The sequence below is a fragment of the Embiotoca jacksoni genome, unplaced genomic scaffold (assembly GCF_022577435.1).
Source record: "Embiotoca jacksoni isolate LCO1_2020_lvr unplaced genomic scaffold, fEmbJac1.0.p SCAF_6, whole genome shotgun sequence".
NCBI classification, from domain to species: Eukaryota; Metazoa; Chordata; class Actinopteri; family Embiotocidae; genus Embiotoca; species Embiotoca jacksoni.
The window spans coordinates 15,408,990-15,427,888 of record NW_027185414.1 but is presented as its reverse complement, the minus strand read 5'-3'; the positions used below and the strand labels follow the sequence as shown (position 1 = coordinate 15,427,888).

General features: G+C 41.1%; 2 protein-coding genes across 9 annotated transcripts in view; one reads left to right on the top strand and one right to left on the bottom strand.

The window, feature by feature from the left end:
- mical2a (microtubule associated monooxygenase, calponin and LIM domain containing 2a) overlaps positions 1 to 10,888 on the bottom strand; it is a 33,888-nt gene extending 23,000 nt beyond the window's left edge. For 5 of the 8 annotated variants that reach the window (XR_011179513.1, XM_069174054.1, XM_069174056.1 and 2 more), the window contains exons 1-2: positions 10,788 to 10,884; positions 3,240 to 3,602 (exon numbers count right to left, since the gene is read on the bottom strand). Coding sequence is in view for 7 of the 8 variants with exons in the window: in XM_069174054.1 (XP_069030155.1) it covers positions 3,240 to 3,491 (252 nt within the window). In the remaining variant the exon portion in view is untranslated. Of the gene's footprint in view, positions 1 to 3,239; positions 3,603 to 10,787 lie in introns of all 8 variants that reach the window. The other 3 variants (XM_069174058.1, XM_069174053.1, XM_069174051.1) reach the window with 3 other exon arrangements.
- A 1,513-nt stretch (positions 10,889 to 12,401) lies between these two features.
- Positions 12,402 to 18,575, top strand: dkk3a (dickkopf WNT signaling pathway inhibitor 3a). Its single transcript, XM_069174134.1, has 7 exons — positions 12,402 to 12,727; positions 12,972 to 13,085; positions 13,167 to 13,226; positions 14,355 to 14,447; positions 15,303 to 15,447; positions 15,532 to 15,688; positions 15,860 to 18,575. Exons 1-7 carry the CDS (start codon positions 12,530 to 12,532, stop codon positions 15,945 to 15,947), a joined length of 855 nt encoding a protein of 284 aa, XP_069030235.1. The 5' UTR covers positions 12,402 to 12,529; the 3' UTR covers positions 15,948 to 18,575.
- The last annotated feature ends 324 nt before the right edge of the window (positions 18,576 to 18,899 follow it).

Genomic DNA, 18,899 nt, shown 5'->3' with positions numbered 1-18,899 from the left:
GATGAGGTATTCTCAGGTGTGAAGCACACACAGGTGGTGGAAGCACCGCCCGGACGAGCCTGCCTGCTGGACAAGCCTGTTTTCTTGAACGAGGGGGGCACTACGTGTATTGGCTCGTTACACAGCCGGAGACAGAGATGGAAGGATGTTGACGATGAGATCATTGATGCGAACCGTGTCAACTGAGTTCATTCAGATGTAAGTTAACAATCTACACTTTTATTTATTTTTTTTTTTTTTACAAACTCACGTCACTGTTTTGATCTCTCTATCAACACAGGGCAGATATGTGCTGTTTGTTTTAGCACTTTTCCATTCACTGAAATATTTTTGCAGATATGAGGCTTTTCCTGAGGGCTTGTTCCACATCTGCCGAGTCGGGACACACATTTCCTCTCAGCTTCTCACCTGTGACCTCATTCTCATCCCAGCTCTACCTCACCCTGATATCAGTGTTCCCTGACACCCGCCTTATTGACGAACACTATCAGTCAGTCAACCAAATCACATGTTCATCCCAACGCACAGTGTGGCCAATAAGCCCTTCAATCTTAATGACATGAAGATATGAAAAGTATCTTGATTTAAAAACTAGGCCAACAACAAGCAACTCATTATGTTACTGATTAATCTGATGATCATACAGTTAACACAGTGTCATAAAGTAGTGAAAAATCACAGTCACAACATTAAATCCCCCAAAATATTCAGTTTACTATCATGTTTGACAAAGAAATGACAATGGAACATGATTTCAATAATTAACCAGCTCACCACTTCCGATCTACGGGTGAACAAAATGTGTCAAGAAATGCAGCAATGCGCCAGAAAGGCTGGAAAAAAAAACATCCAGAATACAAACCTGAGTAAAGCTGAAAGTAAACAGAAACCTAAAATATAGACTTAAAAATGCCCCATTGAGGTTTCTGTTTACTTTCAGCTTTACTAATGTATTAATATTAATATATATATTAATAGTCATATATATATATCATATCAAACTTAAATTGAGAAATGCAACAAAATTAGGATTAAAAGCACACTGTGTCATAGACATCTGATGAGATGCACTCAGAATGACGTTATATCACAATGTGAATTATACATTTAAAAAGCTACAATTTTCTGTACACAGTAAAACTTTATGTGGAAGACACACGCTATGGTTACATGTCACTGCACCCAGCTGTCAGGCCATAAAACACAGATGACATCATAGCCTTTCAAAAGTTGCTGCAACAGCAGTAATATAAAAAGAGGGTGCTGAGTGATATCACATCTGTCATTGTTAAAGAGCAGAGCTGTCATAAAAAAAAAAAAGTCGTCAACTTGTGATTCCTCAAAGGATGATAGAAATCATCCCTCAAGTAAAAGGGACTGATGTAATTCAAGTAATTAAAACACAAAACACATCTAAGCAGCTCATTAAATCTCAACCTTTTCGAAGAAAAACTCAAAATTCTTAATAACTTAAAGTTTCAATAATCTCTTGTTCATACATCTGGTTTTCGAAGCACTTTTTATATTACAACACAACCCTGTGCATTGTCAGAATTAGAAAATGGGACCTTAAGGTTTTGGCTCAGAAGTGTTCGAGTCACACTTTCTTTAACTTCTGTTTAGGTGTTGGTTTAAATCAGACAGACCCTATAAAACTGAGCTCACACTGAAGCATTTAAAACCCATTTTAATAATAACCTGGGCCTTGCTTCAGCCTTTTAGGAAAAGAACTATAAAGAGAAGAACGCTCCTTCAGTGTAACTGGGGCCAAATAATCATAGTTGCTGAGTGATGCTGTCTGTTTCTCTGTGTAATAAAAACAGTCTGTGAAGCTGAGCGCAGATGACGGCTGAAAGGTAATCACACTCCTCCAGGTTTTCCTCATCGCATTTTACTGCCCCCACCCCCACTCACACTGGACACCATACACACACTCTATTATGGCTTTATCTTCTCACAATGCTCTTCAAGAAAAGCTCTTCAACTGCTCTCTTCTTACATTGGCTCTGAATGTGACTGTATTCTTGTGTTATTTGGTTGCAGTTTGCTGCCTGTTGTGTAATGTTTTGTTTGGTGACACATCTGTCTGTAGATTATAATACAGTTGTTTGTTTTTCCTTTCCTGGGGGATGTTGCAGTGAATAAGTAAGAGGTATTGTCTGAACAAGTAGAGAAGTGATGTCCACTGCTGCGGCACCCTGTAGTGTACTTTAACATGTCAGAGAATCAGTTCTTTAAAACAAAAAAAAAAAGGAACCACGTGATGTGAAGTCATAAAGACACTTCCTAAATTATGAAACACCAACATCAGTGATGGATTTTATGATATCTTAAGACTTTTTTTTTCAGGATACACATACTCATAATTGCAGGCTTAAGGACCTCATATTCTAGGTATGTCAGCTGTTTTCCAAAGCATGCAGCACATTTTTAGTTTTCAACTTGAAAAGACATACGTGAGATATCTAACATTTTGTCAGCCTAATCTTTCTTTTATCAGTTCGAAAAACTCATGTTGCAGCTGTTGAGCTTAAAGATGATCCGATTGTCAATAGCTGAGAGTTGGCTGCTGTATGTAGTCAAGCAGATAAGAACTGTGAGAAAAAGATGACGTGTATCATTGTTTCTTCTATGAAACAGGCTGCTGTCCAGAGTCTGGGATAGACAAGGAGATTACGTGACCACACAAATTAAACAAAACTTTGGAACACACAATGTGAAATCAGATAATCTACTGCTCTGACATCATGCTAAAATTGACTTTCATAGCAAACTGAAAAGATAATAATGCCTGCCTGAAAAGTAGAAAATACATATTGATTATTATTTTTATGGCTCATTTCTTTCTGCATTTTTGGCAAGGTGCAGTAAAGAGAAGGACAGGAAATGTGGGGGAAGAGAGGAGGGGACCAAAAATGCAGCAAAGGTCCGGCAGCCAGAAGTCGAGCCGATGACTCATCTGCTGAGGGCATTTTTCACCCATGTGGTATGTGCTTCTAACCACTCCACCGTCAAGTCACCCCAGGAAATGAATCTAATGATGTATGGTAGACTTTGGAAAACAGCCAGCAGTGACAAAAATATACACAATATACATCCATCCATTAGGCAAAACATGTACAAAACCTTATAGGTGCTTCAATTTATGTACATGTTGTTTTGCTCTTTGTAATTCCATCATCTCCATCTCTGTCGGCCTTTGACTGGTAAATGTCTTACAAAGATATAATCAAACTCACCTTGGTGCCCACACAGGCTTGGCCTTTCTTGTACTCCTTATGGGACGTCCTCTTGTCCAGCTTGCTCCAAAGTGCTTTGGCCTTCCACGAGGTGACCTTCGCCTTCAGGCTGCTGTAGAAGCTGCCGTGGTCTGCAGGGTCGAGGTCCAGGCGTCTGCAGAGGATGTTGAAGGCCTGAAGGGTTCCTTTACAGTTCGAGGCCTGGATGAACTCCTCAAACTGCTTCCCCACATTGTCCTCTGTCTCTCCCATCGTTCCCACTGCAGTAGATGATCCGAGGGTGCACTGAGGCTGCTGCTTACTTCAGCGTTCTCTGCCAGATGTGGCTACACCCTCAGCTTGGCCCGCACCGTCATGCCCAGCCTGAGGAGGCAAGACACATAGAAGTCTGATGTCATCTCATGGCAAGGAGCCTCTCACAGATGGCTTTATGCAACTGATGTTTTTCCATATTCCATTTTTTAGCTTGTTTCAGTACAATTACAATTACATTCATTTGAATGGTTTAAAGATTACAGTGAAGCAGACAACACAGCTGCATTGACTCCATCCTACTATATCAAATAGCTTTACATTAGAGGACACTCAGCACCACTCCTCACTAAGGCTCAATATCTAAGTCAACAGGCATTTTGAAAGACAGAAAGCTTACACCCACATCAACCAGATAACATTTCATGTACAGACAAGGTTGGGGGATTTATACTAGAGAGAATCAAGCAACAAAGTTGAATGTCTGTCAATGTCAGGCAGCTTCTGAGCATATTTACTACTTGAGCTTTATAGAGGCAGAACCATGGGAGCCTATAAATGGAGCTGTATGTGGTTCTGCATGGTACTTACTGGTTCGACAAAGAACCAAACATTTCAACAACCTCAGGTTTCAGTGAGAGCTTTACAGAGAACAAAACAGTTTGAAGTTTTACAAGAAATTTCCACCGTGGACAAGTAATGAAAATTACAGTATACTACTACGACATATCAGGTCTTAAAAACTGTAGCATTTTTTGGGTGTCTTTTTCGATCATGAAGTTTTCCATATAGAAGTATAGTTAACAATTATAAAGATAAAGGTAACGGCAGCTGAAAAACAACAATATACATGCCATATTTAGTACTAAATGGTGCATACATTATACAGATATATATACTAAAGTGGAGTTTGCTGACAGCTCAACAAACTGCAATTCCATAAATAACGTTTCTACTGTGTTTGCTGTATTTAAGGTGGGTAAAAAGCGTTTCCTCTGTTACTGTAATCCACTGAACCGCTGTTTGTTTCTGTTAAGCACCTTTCATTCCTCGTGTGCAGAACTGACCATGGAAGAGTGGACAGGAAAAGTATTTGTCTTGTGGTATTTTTCATTCCAGCAGAAAACCAGACAATGTTTTCAGCACGGTATTTCAAACTAACTATAATTTAAACTCTAACATACTAACGTAGACCCATAGATCTGATCAATAGCACACCTCGTACTGAAGTATGTGGGTTCAGTATGCTTACATGTGTGTCTGCGTGTGAAAGACACTAAAACACCACAACATAGTTAAACACACTCCTGTCAGAATAGAGCTGAACTGACAGAATAAAATACACTGCAGGTCTTTCTGTCTTCCAATCAACCATCAAGCATTTTGAAAATCATGCCAGAATGTCTGTGCCAGAATACGACATCAAAGCAAACTGTGGAAATTTCGGCATTAAGCATGTGTGTGCTCACTTGGGTGGAGACCACAGCTTCCGTGAGTTTTGGGAGAAGTCTGCCTTTGATATTTTAATGTCCCGTAGAGCGGGATGGGCATGGTTAGAGGACAGGTCAGACGAGGAGTGCAGCCCCCCACACTAATCCACTATCTCTGTCACACCCATGACCCCAGATGGCTACATGACTGTGCCACGAAACTGTTCATACAGAGTTTTAGAGAGAAAGAAAAGCACCAGTGGATGCAAAGATTATTCACTGTATTCAATGACCATTCAGTCTGAGGTCACAACATTTTTGATTGCGTTTTAAATGTGGTCAGATTCGACTCCCACAACACCATCATTTATCCCCGGGCTAAAATTAGGATATTAATTTGCACAAGATCCTGTTTGGCCTTGTGTCTGCTTCCTGTTTTGATGCCGTTGTTGTTTTACGCTTCACAAGAAAGATTTAGGCAGAGACAGGACCACCAACTAACCAATAGAAATGCTTCGCACACCTTTGTAGCTTCAAAAAGCTCCTGTCTTGTCAGTGGATCCTCTGGACCCCTGAGGCCTTCACAGCAAACAGCCCCATATGTTACCTGCACTTATGCTTTCACATTTCAGTCCAAGTAAAGTGGTAATACAGGACACAATTATTGGAACCATCTGTTGTACGAGTCTGCGAGGACTAATGAAAAGGTACCACGCTCTGTCTTCATAGCCGAGTCGACGCTCAACACTCAAACTACATTGTCTCCAAATCCCATGACTTCACCATCTCAGCCTGACAGAATGGAAAGTCACTTGTGGGCAGACACAACGAACCCAGAGCGGCTGTAAAAATATAACCAACCACAGATGAAGCGGAAAGAATACACATACACACACATCATACATCACAGCTGAGCCACATAACGCTTAAGAGGATCAGTGAGTTTAGAGTTTAAGTTTCCTGTCCGTTTAGAAAATGATCCGATTAAATGAAACAGACTGCAGCTAATTGAGAAAATCGTATAATTAATTTCTTTGTAAAGAGTGAAGAATTCATCTATAATGAGATTTCTGCGCTTTGTTAGTTTAATTAACAGTTCTAGCACTAACCACAGATGCTTTATGGAGGTTTTTTCATTATTTGTACACTTATTCTATTTTACTCTACCTGAAGAGAAAAGTGTCTGTCCTTCTTGCACTAAAGATCGATGGTATAAGCAGCTGAGAGTACTGCGTATAAATACAGGCACTGATGTGTCTTTGAGAGACATAGCAAGCTATTATTTTCCAGTATGATAAAGGAGGAATGTTTGGAATGAGAAAAATGTACCTGTTACACCTGGACATCAAAAAAAATAAAAAATAAGTATATGCACAGATTTATATACAGGATTTATATCCTCAAACATTACTGTAAGAGAGACGGTAGTTTAACCTTATATAGATTAATTTTTACTTTGTTGAATAATACTGTTTGGACCCTTTCTGTGGCACTCAGCATCAGACACATTTGTTCCTACTGAAGAGGGGAATCCTTCAAATTAGTCACGTACACAAAGGTATGCATGTAGAGTATGGGATTGACCCAAAATAAACCCGTGTCTATGTTTATTGTAATAAAGGAACATGTCACCCAATGAAAGAGTGTAGATTGTTGGAGTGGAGGTCAAAGAAAGAGCGACATCAGGGTTTGGCTACACAGACAAAACTTGTTGTTGGTTTTGGTCTTTTCACTGGACTTGCTGATGATAAATAACTATATTGCCATTGTTTTTTCTAAAAAATACATTCAATACATGCTGTATGTCCAGTACAGGACCACCCAAATGTTCCCATGTGCTTGCAAGAAGCAACTTAATTTAAAACATACAGCCAAGTCAGGCACTGACAAAACTGAAAAGACACTGAACTGAGACTGAAATCAGTGATGCAGTGTCTTCATTTGTTCCTGCAGAACACACAGCTTCAGGCCATCCAAGTACAATAGGAAGCTGAAAACACAAGGAAAATATTGGGAGTGCTAGGAAATGCACATACCGCAGTGAAGCCAGCCAGCAACAGTAATTACAGACTGGACTGAATAAAACCAGGAAGGAACCCTCTGTAGGCCTGATAAGCAGGCAGCATGCCTCTGAAAACACAGCCCTCATGTGGACTTCAGCCTGTAGGCTCTGCCCTCCACCAGGCCCCAGAGCGCCACCATCTTATCTCAGCTCTCTGAAATCTGACTGCGTGTTCGGGCAGCGGTGCCAAAACAAAAGAAGATCTGTCATGAGCAAGGTAGAGGCACTGACTGAACACAGTAAATGTCAGCTTCAGAGGGGAAAACTGCTAATTTACACAAGCAGGAGCAGACTTGTGAAGCATCAGGCTGCTGTCTGCAGACCCATCTGACCCACTCAGTGCTCACCACGTGGCTCCCTTTGAAAATGATTTATCTGGACACACTGAGCACAGTTACACCTGGCCAGCTACTGACACCAACAATTCACATGAACAATTATTCTGACTAAATATACATTCTCACAAGTTTAAATAAATCAATCTGCTGAAGTAGAACTGACCAAAGACAGACTCACATAACCATCCGGATGTTCAAAATTAGTGAAGGTGGATCCCAGTAAATACAAGCCACAGAGTGAAAACAACTTGACTGACACGGAGGGTCAAAGATCAGTGGTTTTTCATTCATTCACAGAGGTTGAGACAGCAGTATTACTAGCTGGCAGGAGGAGCAGATTCTGTAAGCCAACAATCGGTAAAGCCAGGCTCAGAATAGACAAGTGTCACGTTGCAGAAGAAAACAGCACATGACCTGAAAAAATATCAAGAGGGCTGGAACATCTAAACAAGAGCTCATGTAAACAAGACTATCACCACAAAAATAAAAACACAAGAATGACCAAAGTTCAACTCAATAAACACTCAAGTGTTCTGGGTTCAGCTGCGTTCAACGGGCCCGGTCGCGACAAGGCTTCAGGTGATGCAGTGCTGCATTGAAGAGCTGAGACGCCTCATATCCAGGCTGTTCTGGCGGACTATGTCTGGTTTCCTGTCCAGATCAAAGCTCGAGGGAGAGCTGCCTCTGTAAAATTCCACCTGTGTGATTTTAAAAGCATGACTGACATGTGTTTTAAACCCTTTTCAACATGCACCCGTCCCTGCCAGAGGGAACCTATTAATGATATCCTGGGGTGACTTTACGACAGCAATGTCTCCCTTGTACCTTTCAGTGCCTCCCTTAATGTAGAAACAGCTTCAAAGAAAGCACACATGTTGATTTTGCAGAGCCTAAAAACATATTCTCCTGTTTTAATCTGACATGAAGTGGCAGAGAATGATTCTTACTAATGAAATGGGAACTTTAACTGACTTCTTATTGGTTGAAGTTTGTTTTTAACATCACAGCAAATGTTCAGTTTGATGACAGGGTATCAGGCCACAGGGAACAACCTGCCCCACCTATCTCTGAGAGCTGCTATCTCTCGTGCAGCCTGGACACATGTGTCCGTTTTCATGCTGTGGAACAAGGAAGGAAACATATTGCAAAGAGGAAGGAGAAAGTTTACGACGCCTCCCCGGCAATAATGAGCACGAGCTTCCACTCTCCAGTCAGTTTATCGGGCTGCTGAGACACATTTTCATTGTTATCATTTCCAACACGACATCCTCACGTATCGGATTCAGCTCCGATTCATTTTCTAGGACATTGATTTATTAATTAATCTATTTAATATTGTGATCTACAAACTAATCTGTGTGTCTCTGTTGTTTTCTAAGTTGTGCCTCACGTCTTTACCTGTACGCAAGAAGCTGCAAGCATTGACTAATAATGTTACAGCAAGAGAGCTGAAAGAGTGAAGCAATCCTCAGGTCACCAAACTGCGTGTGAATCAGAGCTGCTGAAGGTTTATAACAGCGATGATAGCTGGTGTCAAACACACCTCAGACCTGCAGCATTGACCGTGTGAAACACTTTGGTCTGTTGGATATCTAGAAAAGAAGAAGCAATCAGCATCATTTTTAGATCCTCATAAGGATCACCGTCACGTCATTTGGCCGCATGATTGGAGGGTTCTGCGCTGCTTTCTGGACTGTTTGGAGCTCCACACGCTGTTGTTAAGTCAAACTCCAGTAAAGCCAGTAATTACAAACTAAAAATGAAAGGCTGGCACAGGAATTTGCCGTTGTGAGCTGCTGACGCAGTGCTGGAGCTGATCGTGCTCAGAGTTTGTTCAGACTTTTTGGAAGCAGTCAAACGACAGTTTAAATACGTGGATGTTTGCATGTGATTTTGTTTGTGCTGCTGCACTGGTTCCTCATCGCGTTCGACATACCGGTTACATTTGTTCAAACACTTCTGACATACTGTCCAGCCTTGGCATCTCATGATGTTTGTATATTCTCTGAGCGCCACAGTAACTGTAGTGTTGAAAGAAGAAGAACACGAATCACAGTTCAATCTGTGATTGTGCAGATTGTTCAGAACATAAGTCTTGAAGCTACTCTGGAAAAAAAAAAAAAAAAAAGACACAAGACTATTATAGAGCAACACAATGTTTCCTGTGTTTTTCCATATATTTTATATCATAGTGCTCCAGTGACTCCAAAAAAAAAAAAGCTTACTGAGAGGGAAATTCTAGCCCGAGAGGAATAATGTGGTTGCAGTTGCAGAGAGGGGTTGTTAATCTCCTTCAGTATAAATTACATGGTCCATCAGTGTCTGGACCAGAGAGACACTGTTTAGATGTTAGCACGTTCGTTCACCGGTAGAGTCACTTCATAACAACGTTTGGCTGCCACAGTTTAATGGAGAAGCGAGCGCTGTATCTTCAGCAGTCGTAAAATACACAGGAAATGATTGCTCATACAGCATTGGGAAGAAAATCTACAGCTGTTCGCATGACTCTTCTGACCCGCCATTAAAATGTGCCGAACACATCATGCATCATTTTGCAAGACATATGAATCACACCAGACCGAGTTGAAACACAGGAGAAGGATACAGTGAGTGTTTGTGTTTTCCTGCCTCATCCGGACGCTCTTGTTTATCAGCGGTCCAGCTGTGTGTTTGATTAGCGGCTGCATATTAACCTGCAGTCACAGTACAAAACATTAACAGGCTGTTTCTGTCACTCACTGGGCTTCAGTCAGTGACGTCCCAGTTCAGCCTGCCAACACCACACCTTTCTCTATTACATCATTTATGTCACTGCAACCTAGAAGACGGACTGATCTACAGTCTGGAAGGTGCTGAACAGGTGGAGTCGGTTCGAGGAAGGATGACTTCATTAACCGCCACCAATGGGGGGGATTTCAAACAGAAGAAAGACTTGGTGAGGGACGACTTCCTGCTTCTGCTCCCCTTTACTGTCTTTGAACTTTGAATTTAGACAAAAGCTGTCTCCAGTTTTGAATGGATTTGCTGGGAGGCATGTTTGAAAAGCAGTCACACAGGCACTCAAAAGTGATTAATGGACTATGGCAGCACAACAAAAATGTAGTTTGCGCAAGTGGAGATAACCTTTTTGTTATCAGGGAGTCGAGACAAGCCCAGATGTCTTGACTCGTGACTCCTGTGAGCAGGACAAATAAACATTATCTCACCATCAATTGCCAAATAGGTACAAAAGTCACCTTCCTGTGGGCTACTTGATTATATCATAGTTTTCATTCAGTGTCAGAACTTTTAAAACAGTCAAGCCTGATCTTATGAAACTGGAAGCACATGCTTTGGCAAACAGGAACAGGTCAGAAGTTCTGTCAGGTGCGTCAGGGGCACACCACCCACGATTAGGATTAGGAAGCACCCGAAAAAAAAAAAAAAAAAAAAACACGGCAGAGAGTGTTTAGATAAAATAATTTACCTCATACCTCCGTCTGAACTCTCCTTCCTTCACTGTGTCTTCGGTCAGAAACGAGGTCCTGGGCTGCTGTGTGAAGTGTGCCCTAAGTCTATCTGACAGGCAGCGGTTCCTCCGTGCAGCAGCTGAGTCCAGCGTTTGAGGGCGGTGCTCTAAAGTGGGACACATCCCAGAACAGCGGCTGCTGTTTAATCCGGACCATCCAGACGTTCTCGTGCCAGACGCGGAGTTCACCAGTTCACCTGCCTTCATATCATATCAACACGGAAGAAAATCAAGAAGTACACAACACCGATGTATGGGCTTGAAAGTGATTGGAATGCAGACCAAGTCCACACAGTTTCACAAAAAAAAAAAAAAAAAAAAAAAAGTTACTTTCAGGCACGAGCATAAACCTCGAGTCAGATTTCAAGATTATTAAAATGGGATACGTAAAAATAATAATAATTAAAAAAAAACTAATAACTAAGCATCAACACTTCTTTCAGATACAATACTATGACTTTTAAAGTGCAATTCATCTTTTTGCACGAGACTCCCAGGCGCCCTCCGTCCCCAGACCCCTTTAGTCAACACATTGTAGTCTACCTTTTACAGTGTGTCAGCAGAAACTGTAATCTCGGCTCCACATGGACAAAACCTCTGAACAAACCCTGCAGAGATGTACCCATACTGTGAAGTCCACGGTCCGGATTTATTTACTATGAAAGAACATTCTGCCATCTTGTGGCCGACATATGAAACTACAGGTTTACAGGTAGGTCTGGTTTAAAGGATTGATTCACCCAAATTTAAGAAACATACTGTCCAGACAGATTGGACACATTCTTTGGCCTCACATAGCCGATCATATAGTATATATATAAAATATTTTAAAATAATAGACTAAAGTTTGTATCAGTAGCCTATATAAAGAACTGGGAAAGATTAAAACATAATTAGACAGTTGGCTACTCAAGAGTAAATGTAAGGTTTCCTTTTAGACTGAGGTTGTCTGTCGGTATGAGGAATAAAGACACAACGTGCAGGTGGAGAAGACAACAGCGAGACATATTAAAGTGTGTTGTTTGCCAAAAACTACAGTCAGGCTTGTTCTGAAAAAATACAAAATACAATTGTTATTTTTTTTTCTCCACTTCAAGCACAGGCTGCAATGAAAACTGTGCACAGTTACATTAATATTATTATATTTCCATCACTCACAGCAAAGGCATGTAGACTTGGTCTTGAAATCTAACGAGACTTGTAACCTCCAGTTATCTTAACGGATAAAGTAGACCTGACAATAAACTGTCTTAACAGGGTCGATACCACCGGGTCCTCCATCTCGGAGGATAATACTGCAGTCTGGGCTCACACATAAATGGTAGTTTTACATACCAGTTCACTGATGTTTGAATAATTTAACTCGCCAGCCAACACTGAGCGTTAACTTACCGAGCAGAAAGCAAAAAAAAAAAAGTACCGTTACCATGGTAACCTGCAGTTTACCTCGCACACTGATTTCGATTGGTGGTTCGACTTGACCGGAACTATGTTTATCTCTCTCTCCCGGAGCCGTTTAAACAACCGCAATGAAGACAGCGAATGGGGGGGGGGGGGGGTGTTACGGATATTACGGATATTACGGGTGATGTGAGGACCCTGCAGACAAGAGTCGGAAATAGCTGTGGCGACGCTGTTTGTGTTTCCTCAGCATCACCGCCACACCCTCCTCAGAGTGCAGCAGCAGCAGCAGCAGCAGCATGACGCGAGCCGCCCTGCTCGTTTTGGCTCTCACAGCAGTCTGCAACGGCATCCTTCCTGAGATAGTGGACTCGGACATCAATCACGTCCTGCAGGATAATTCCGCCCAGGACCAAACGGAGCTGGACCGCATGTTCGTGGAAGTGGAGCAACTGCCAGAGGACCCGCAGAAGAAGCCGGAGGATGCGTTTCGCCAAGTAGGCAGCCAGTTGCACCTCTCAGTCAGCTGTTCACATGACATGGCATTATTTCACTGCCTGTGGTACAACTTACTGATTGGTAATCTGAGAATATTTGAAAACATTGGACAGAAGTAACTAAATAAAAAAAATTTTAAAAACTGAGAGACTGATGCAGTAGAGCAGGAACTTAAGTATGAGTGATTTCTTAATGTAGGCCTATCTCTTTATCTGAAATGTATCATCTCCCAAATCCTTCTAGACAAACAACAACAGTGTCAGCCTTCTTCCAAATAACCCTCCTCCGAGTCATCACAATGAAACCGCTCCTGATAAAGTGATTTTTAATGACTCGCTTCACTCCGCTGCAGACCAGGTAGGTTCATGAGCAGCAAACAAGAGTGACACAGTGTTCCTCTCGTGAGTGAAACTTAACAGATGTCCCACCTTCGCTCAGGAGACAAACAACATCACTGCAGTCGTCCAGCACAGTGACTTGGAGAACAATATTGATCGTGTAAGTTGATTTGTTTACTTACAGTCTTAAATGGTGCACAGTTCAGTGTAAAATCCATTTTTAAAGAGAACCTTGTTTTCACATGACCTTCAACTGCTCAGTTTGACTTTCTCAACAGTGAAACAGTTGCATCACGTCTGGTAGCACCGTCACAGCCGCTGACTTGGCATTATGTCTGCAAATGAATCAAAGCTAGTGTGTGTGGGAGTGTGAGGTCATTTCTTCATTCGGCACATATATAAAATCAAAGTTGAACACAATACAGCTGATTTATCAAAATGATGACGTGCTGATAAATGAGTGATGATGTGTGCTTTGTGCTTTTGCTGCTTGGAACTCACGTCAGAAATTAAATCTTTGTATGAAATATGGAATTTATAGGACAACTTCCTGATCAGAGCAGTGTTTCCCAAACTGCGGTGTGTATACTACTGGTGGTATGTAAGGCTCCTCCGGGTGGCACACAAGAGTCTGGCTCAAAGGCCTAACAATTTCACTTCAACTGGCACAGGTCCAAACAATTTTTTTTTAATTTAATTACAGACACAATACAATGATGTAAAAATTAGTTTTGGATTGTTTGAATATTTTAGAAATAAAATTATCCTGTGTTATTTATTGAAAGGCTTGCTATTAGACACATTATAAAAAATGTGGAAATCCACTGAAAGACTGTGTTTAGTTCCACGTGATGAAAACAGATATGCTGCAGGTTTATTTCGTGCCTGATTAGCTGCAAAGAAAGCTGTGCAGCCGAAACATTTCCATTTATTTAGTTCTTTATTTTGATCTCTGGACAAATTACTGTGACTGAATGAGTGTTCAATGGAGAGTTTGTCTCCCTTGGGGTTTGAATTTCTGGTCGTGTCACGTGATACGCAGATAGGCTACAGACTGTCATATAGACATTTATTTGACATATTTTACAAAGGAAAAAAAGGTTGGCGTTCATAATTATTGGTATATGAGAGTAGACCATCGGGAGCCCACTCCTGTTCCTGAAAACATAAACAATCTCAGTCTTATTTATCATCTATTTCACATGATAACTGGACAAGTCTGACAATTACGAGACTAAGCCAAGGAGTTAGAAAAGGTTGACACACTCTTTGTCTCTGCTGTCTTCAGGGTTGCATCACAGATGGAGTCTGTGGGAAGGGAAGGTATTGTCTTCAGGACAAACACAATTCCAAGTGTCTGCCTTGTAAAGCAATCGATGTGGTGAGTGAACCTAATTTTCCTTTCTATGGAGGCCTTCACTATTTCAGTCACAATTTCTCAGATCAGACGCACGCACGCACGCACGCACACACACACACACACACACGCGCGCGCGCACACACACACACACACACACGCATGCACACACACACACACACAGAGTCTGGGGTTTCACATCGACTGCATTGCAGAGTGTCCACAAGTGTAATTGGAGTGTTTTGTCTGTGAGTCCGTCCTATGAGCTTCACATAAAAGGGCAGCGTGTGTCAAGGTTAAATAAGAGCTCATTTCCACACTCTGCTCCCTCAAAGAACATATAGTGCAAAAATAATGTTAGTCATGTGAGTCTTGTAATCTCATTGGTTTTATTTAAGACTGTTGTTATTGCTGTGCTGCTGATTCTGCAGTGTCTTCATTGGATGAATGGGTCCTGGTGTAGCAGAGCAAAAAGCCATACAAAGGGATGAAGACACTGGCAGTCTGCCAAAGAAGGGTACAGAGATAATAAATACACAGAGGACAGGTTCTGTGTCTTATCAAAATCGCTGCACGGTGAAAACTGTGCATGGAAACCACCAGAACACTATTCATTGTGTCCCCATATTAACAATTGATTGAGGGTATAATAGGAGCTCTTCTTAGAGCTATCGAGACCAGTTGACCTGCTGATCTCATTTATATTTAATTAAAAAAAAAAAAAAAAGTTTTCACAGTTCATTCCTGTCATTAATGCTGCTGTGAGTTTGAGCTTTGTTAAACTGAAAATGCATAATCTGGTCTCATTCCTGAGACTTCTGCTCAATTGTTGGCTGTTTGCTGAAATACCCTTCAATAAACAGCAATGGATTCTTTCAGTCCTGCACTAAGGATAAGGAGTGCTGTGGTGAACAGCTGTGCGTATGGGGCCAGTGCAGCCAAAACGCAACCAAAGGAAAGGCTGGCAGCACTTGTCAATACCAGACGGACTGCAGCACAGACCTCTGCTGTGCTTTCCATAAAGGTACAGCACAGCACACAGCACGGTATCAGTCAGTCTCTACGTCCACTCACAAAACTGACCGGCGTGTTTCCTTCGTGTGTTCAGTCCTGCTCTTCCCTGTCTGTTCGGCCAAGCCCATTGAGCGTGAGCGCTGTTTTGATGCCTCCAACCACCTGATGGCGCTGTTGTCCTGGGACATAAAGGATGAGGGACCCAGGAAGAATTGCCCCTGTGCGGGAAATCTCCACTGCCAGCACCTGGGGTGAGTAGAGCAAATTTAACAGCACAGAATATATTATAAATACTGTACATTTTCTATTCCGTGAAGAAATTATTCTGTCTGAACATATACACGATTTTAAAGCTTTACATGCATATCATTCACCAACTTTTCTCCCCCACGACTACACTGTGGTGCCCCTCTTTCTGACAGGCGAGGGTCCATGTGCCTTAAAGGAGAGGACTCAAGTGAAGAGGACCTGACAGACAATCTATACTCAGAGATAGACTACATAATCTAGACACGGCTTCAGTTTAATCACATCGCCTTTAAAACAGCTGCACAAGGCGTCTGCACCTTTTTTGCAAAGAGTAACAGCACTTTCTGTTTGACAGCTTAATCCAAAGCAGTAAAGCTTTAGAGCATGGGAAATGAATGAAAATACGTTTATTTGAATTGCTGTAATTTCACTTTATGATCCTTAAAGCTTCCTAAAAATGTAGATAAAAATGCCGCTATAAACTATGTATTTGCAGAAGTGTGTTTGCACTAAACACTTCATTTCTATATTCTTTTGTTACTCCAGTCCTTATCTAACGCTAACTCCAGCCATAAACTTAACCATAACATGCTAAATACGCAGCAAGACATTTAATATGAGTAGACTGCTCACCTCACTAGTTCAACCTGTAATCACATCGTCTGTATCACATTGCCAACAGACGGTTGCAGCACTTCCTTTTCTTTATAAAGAGACATCAAATAGACTGCAAGTTATTTTCCAGCTGCTCAGTTTTCAGTCGTACTGCATTTACTGTAAACTAGAAAGAAAGAAAACAGGTACACTCATACTTAATGTGCCGTATGAACAATAAACAGTATCACACCATGTTGTTCACCTATATTCCTCTACACCAATCACACTAACATGACGTGTCAGCAGAGCATGTGTGGTTTCTTCTAATTCTAGTAACATTGAAATAATTACCTCCAGTTACTACAACCTTTCACATCCAGGAAGCTGAAACCTCAGTTTTCCCCCCAGAAATCGAATTACAGCTGCTTCAATATCCTACAGCTGTTTGTAACAAAACATTTAGCTTCTACACTTTTCACTCGTTACAGCTGAGAAAATGTTTTGCCACGTTTTGCTTCTTGATCCCCGTCATCCTCCGTCCTGCTTCCGAGATCCTCGTGTTGCACGAGGTGATGTGTGCTTTCGCCAAGACCTGGGCATCGATATTTTTACTGCACACAGATCACATGTTGTCACAGTATGTGCAGCTGGAAACACTGTCCAACAGGCCATGGCGTGTTTTTTTTCAGTCCAAAATGTATTTATTATGGTTTGCGTTCATTTGTCTTTTACACATGCTCTTTATTCTGTATTTCAATACTGCACTGTGGTCTTTGAAGCAGTATTGCATATCCAGCACTGTGTCAGAAAACATCAGGTTGACAACATGCTATTAACAGTGGAGTCACGTTTAGGTTCACAACAGACCAATAGTATTTCTGTGTGCTTCAGAGTCATAGGACAGCAAATACAATCTCCTGAGGTGTGTCTTGTTGACCGTGTGGCAACCACCAGCGAAAATGTTGCCTGCGAGGTACAAACTGATGCTGTGTGTTTGTCCTCTGACCTGAAAACACAGAAACCAGTTAACTCTAAAAACACCGGTACAATCTGATGCAATCAACTCAATAGTTCTGCTGTCAGTCTGTTCGATCAGTTTTTGTTGACGTGCCGTTATCATGGTGCATTTGTACTGGATGACAAATATTGTGCTCCCAAATGTCCAAGAAGAGCTTCTTAATACAGGATATGTAGCAAAGGGGCTAATTGGATGTATTAGACCATTAAGTTATAATTAATAACCTTTACTTGACTTGCCAACTAAGTACAAATATCTGGGCTCAAGGGGGCCTATCAGCAGCACGTTTCTTTTAATTTCTCTTTTTCTTTCTCTCTCATTGAGCAAAACATTTGAAGGACCTGCATACTCACACAGGCGCTTTTAATTATGCAGGCTGATTAGTCCTCTTGTCAATGCATTGAACAACTTCCCACTTAAGCTGCCGTTAAGAGAGGTAATGTTGTTGAAACGCTTTAAGAGGTGCAACAAAACTAATAAAAGTGTCAGGAGATATTTTGATGTGACACAGGAAATAAATGCTCAAATTAACGCTGGCTGAATTCCATTTTGCTGATTAAGTCTCAGTGTCCTGGTGTTGTGCATAATGACTCACTGGGGCACTTGAACAGTGTGTAGCCGTTGTTCATGTTTCCAGTAGTGTGTTGTTTTTTTTTTGCGCGTCAAGTCAACATGTCTTCACACATGCTGCTACGCACACGCACTCAACAGAAAGGTTGAATCAGGCACCATGAAAACACTTGTGTGGATGGAGCACAATTATGAATGGGACAAGCTTGTCACAGGTAATGTAGAATTGTAACTTTTACTAGAATGGAAATTTGGTTAGAAAATTATTATTAATCCACAGCAATAATGATGAGAAAATATCTTATTAATTTAAACTTTGAAATATTGATTTATACAACATCAGTAAATGTGGACCTTTTGAGAATTGAACAAAATGATTTTTTTTTTTATCAGCTTCTGTAAGTAGCATGGTAAAGCTATAACATTTACAGTTTTTATGTTGAGATTATTTTGCCTCTTTGTCCATTTACATACAAACACATTTATATGTAATTAAATACTTCCCCATTACTACATACTGCTGCCTCATTACTTCTGTTTGAAGCCGAAATAATCCCGTCATCTCTTCCACATGAGCACTTTCAGCTGTTTTTTTTATTTCCATTTGCTCTATACACACTTTGGTTCCTGTATGATGTATGAATAATTCTGGCAATTAAACACTGGAGGTATTATTTCTTCCACCAACCCTTTTGAACTCTTAATACCTGTTCATGCACATCTTTGACTCTATAACTTCAGATGGACCATTTCCTGACTGTGTTGCACTCTTCTCTGCTGTTAAAAAATGAAAACAATATGCAAAATGTTATGTTTGCATGTGATTTGTGTTTTTAAAGTAGAGCAATGTGACACAACATTTCAGCATCCAGGCTGGAGGATACAATAATAATGTCAACAATACTTCAGGTGTGCAGCAGTGTGCTTGTGCTGGATGTAAATTTACAGCGACACCTGTCAAATATAACCTCAGCACTGATGTGCAGCTCCTCCTCCTCCTCCTTTGGAAAATTAAGGTGTTTATTTAA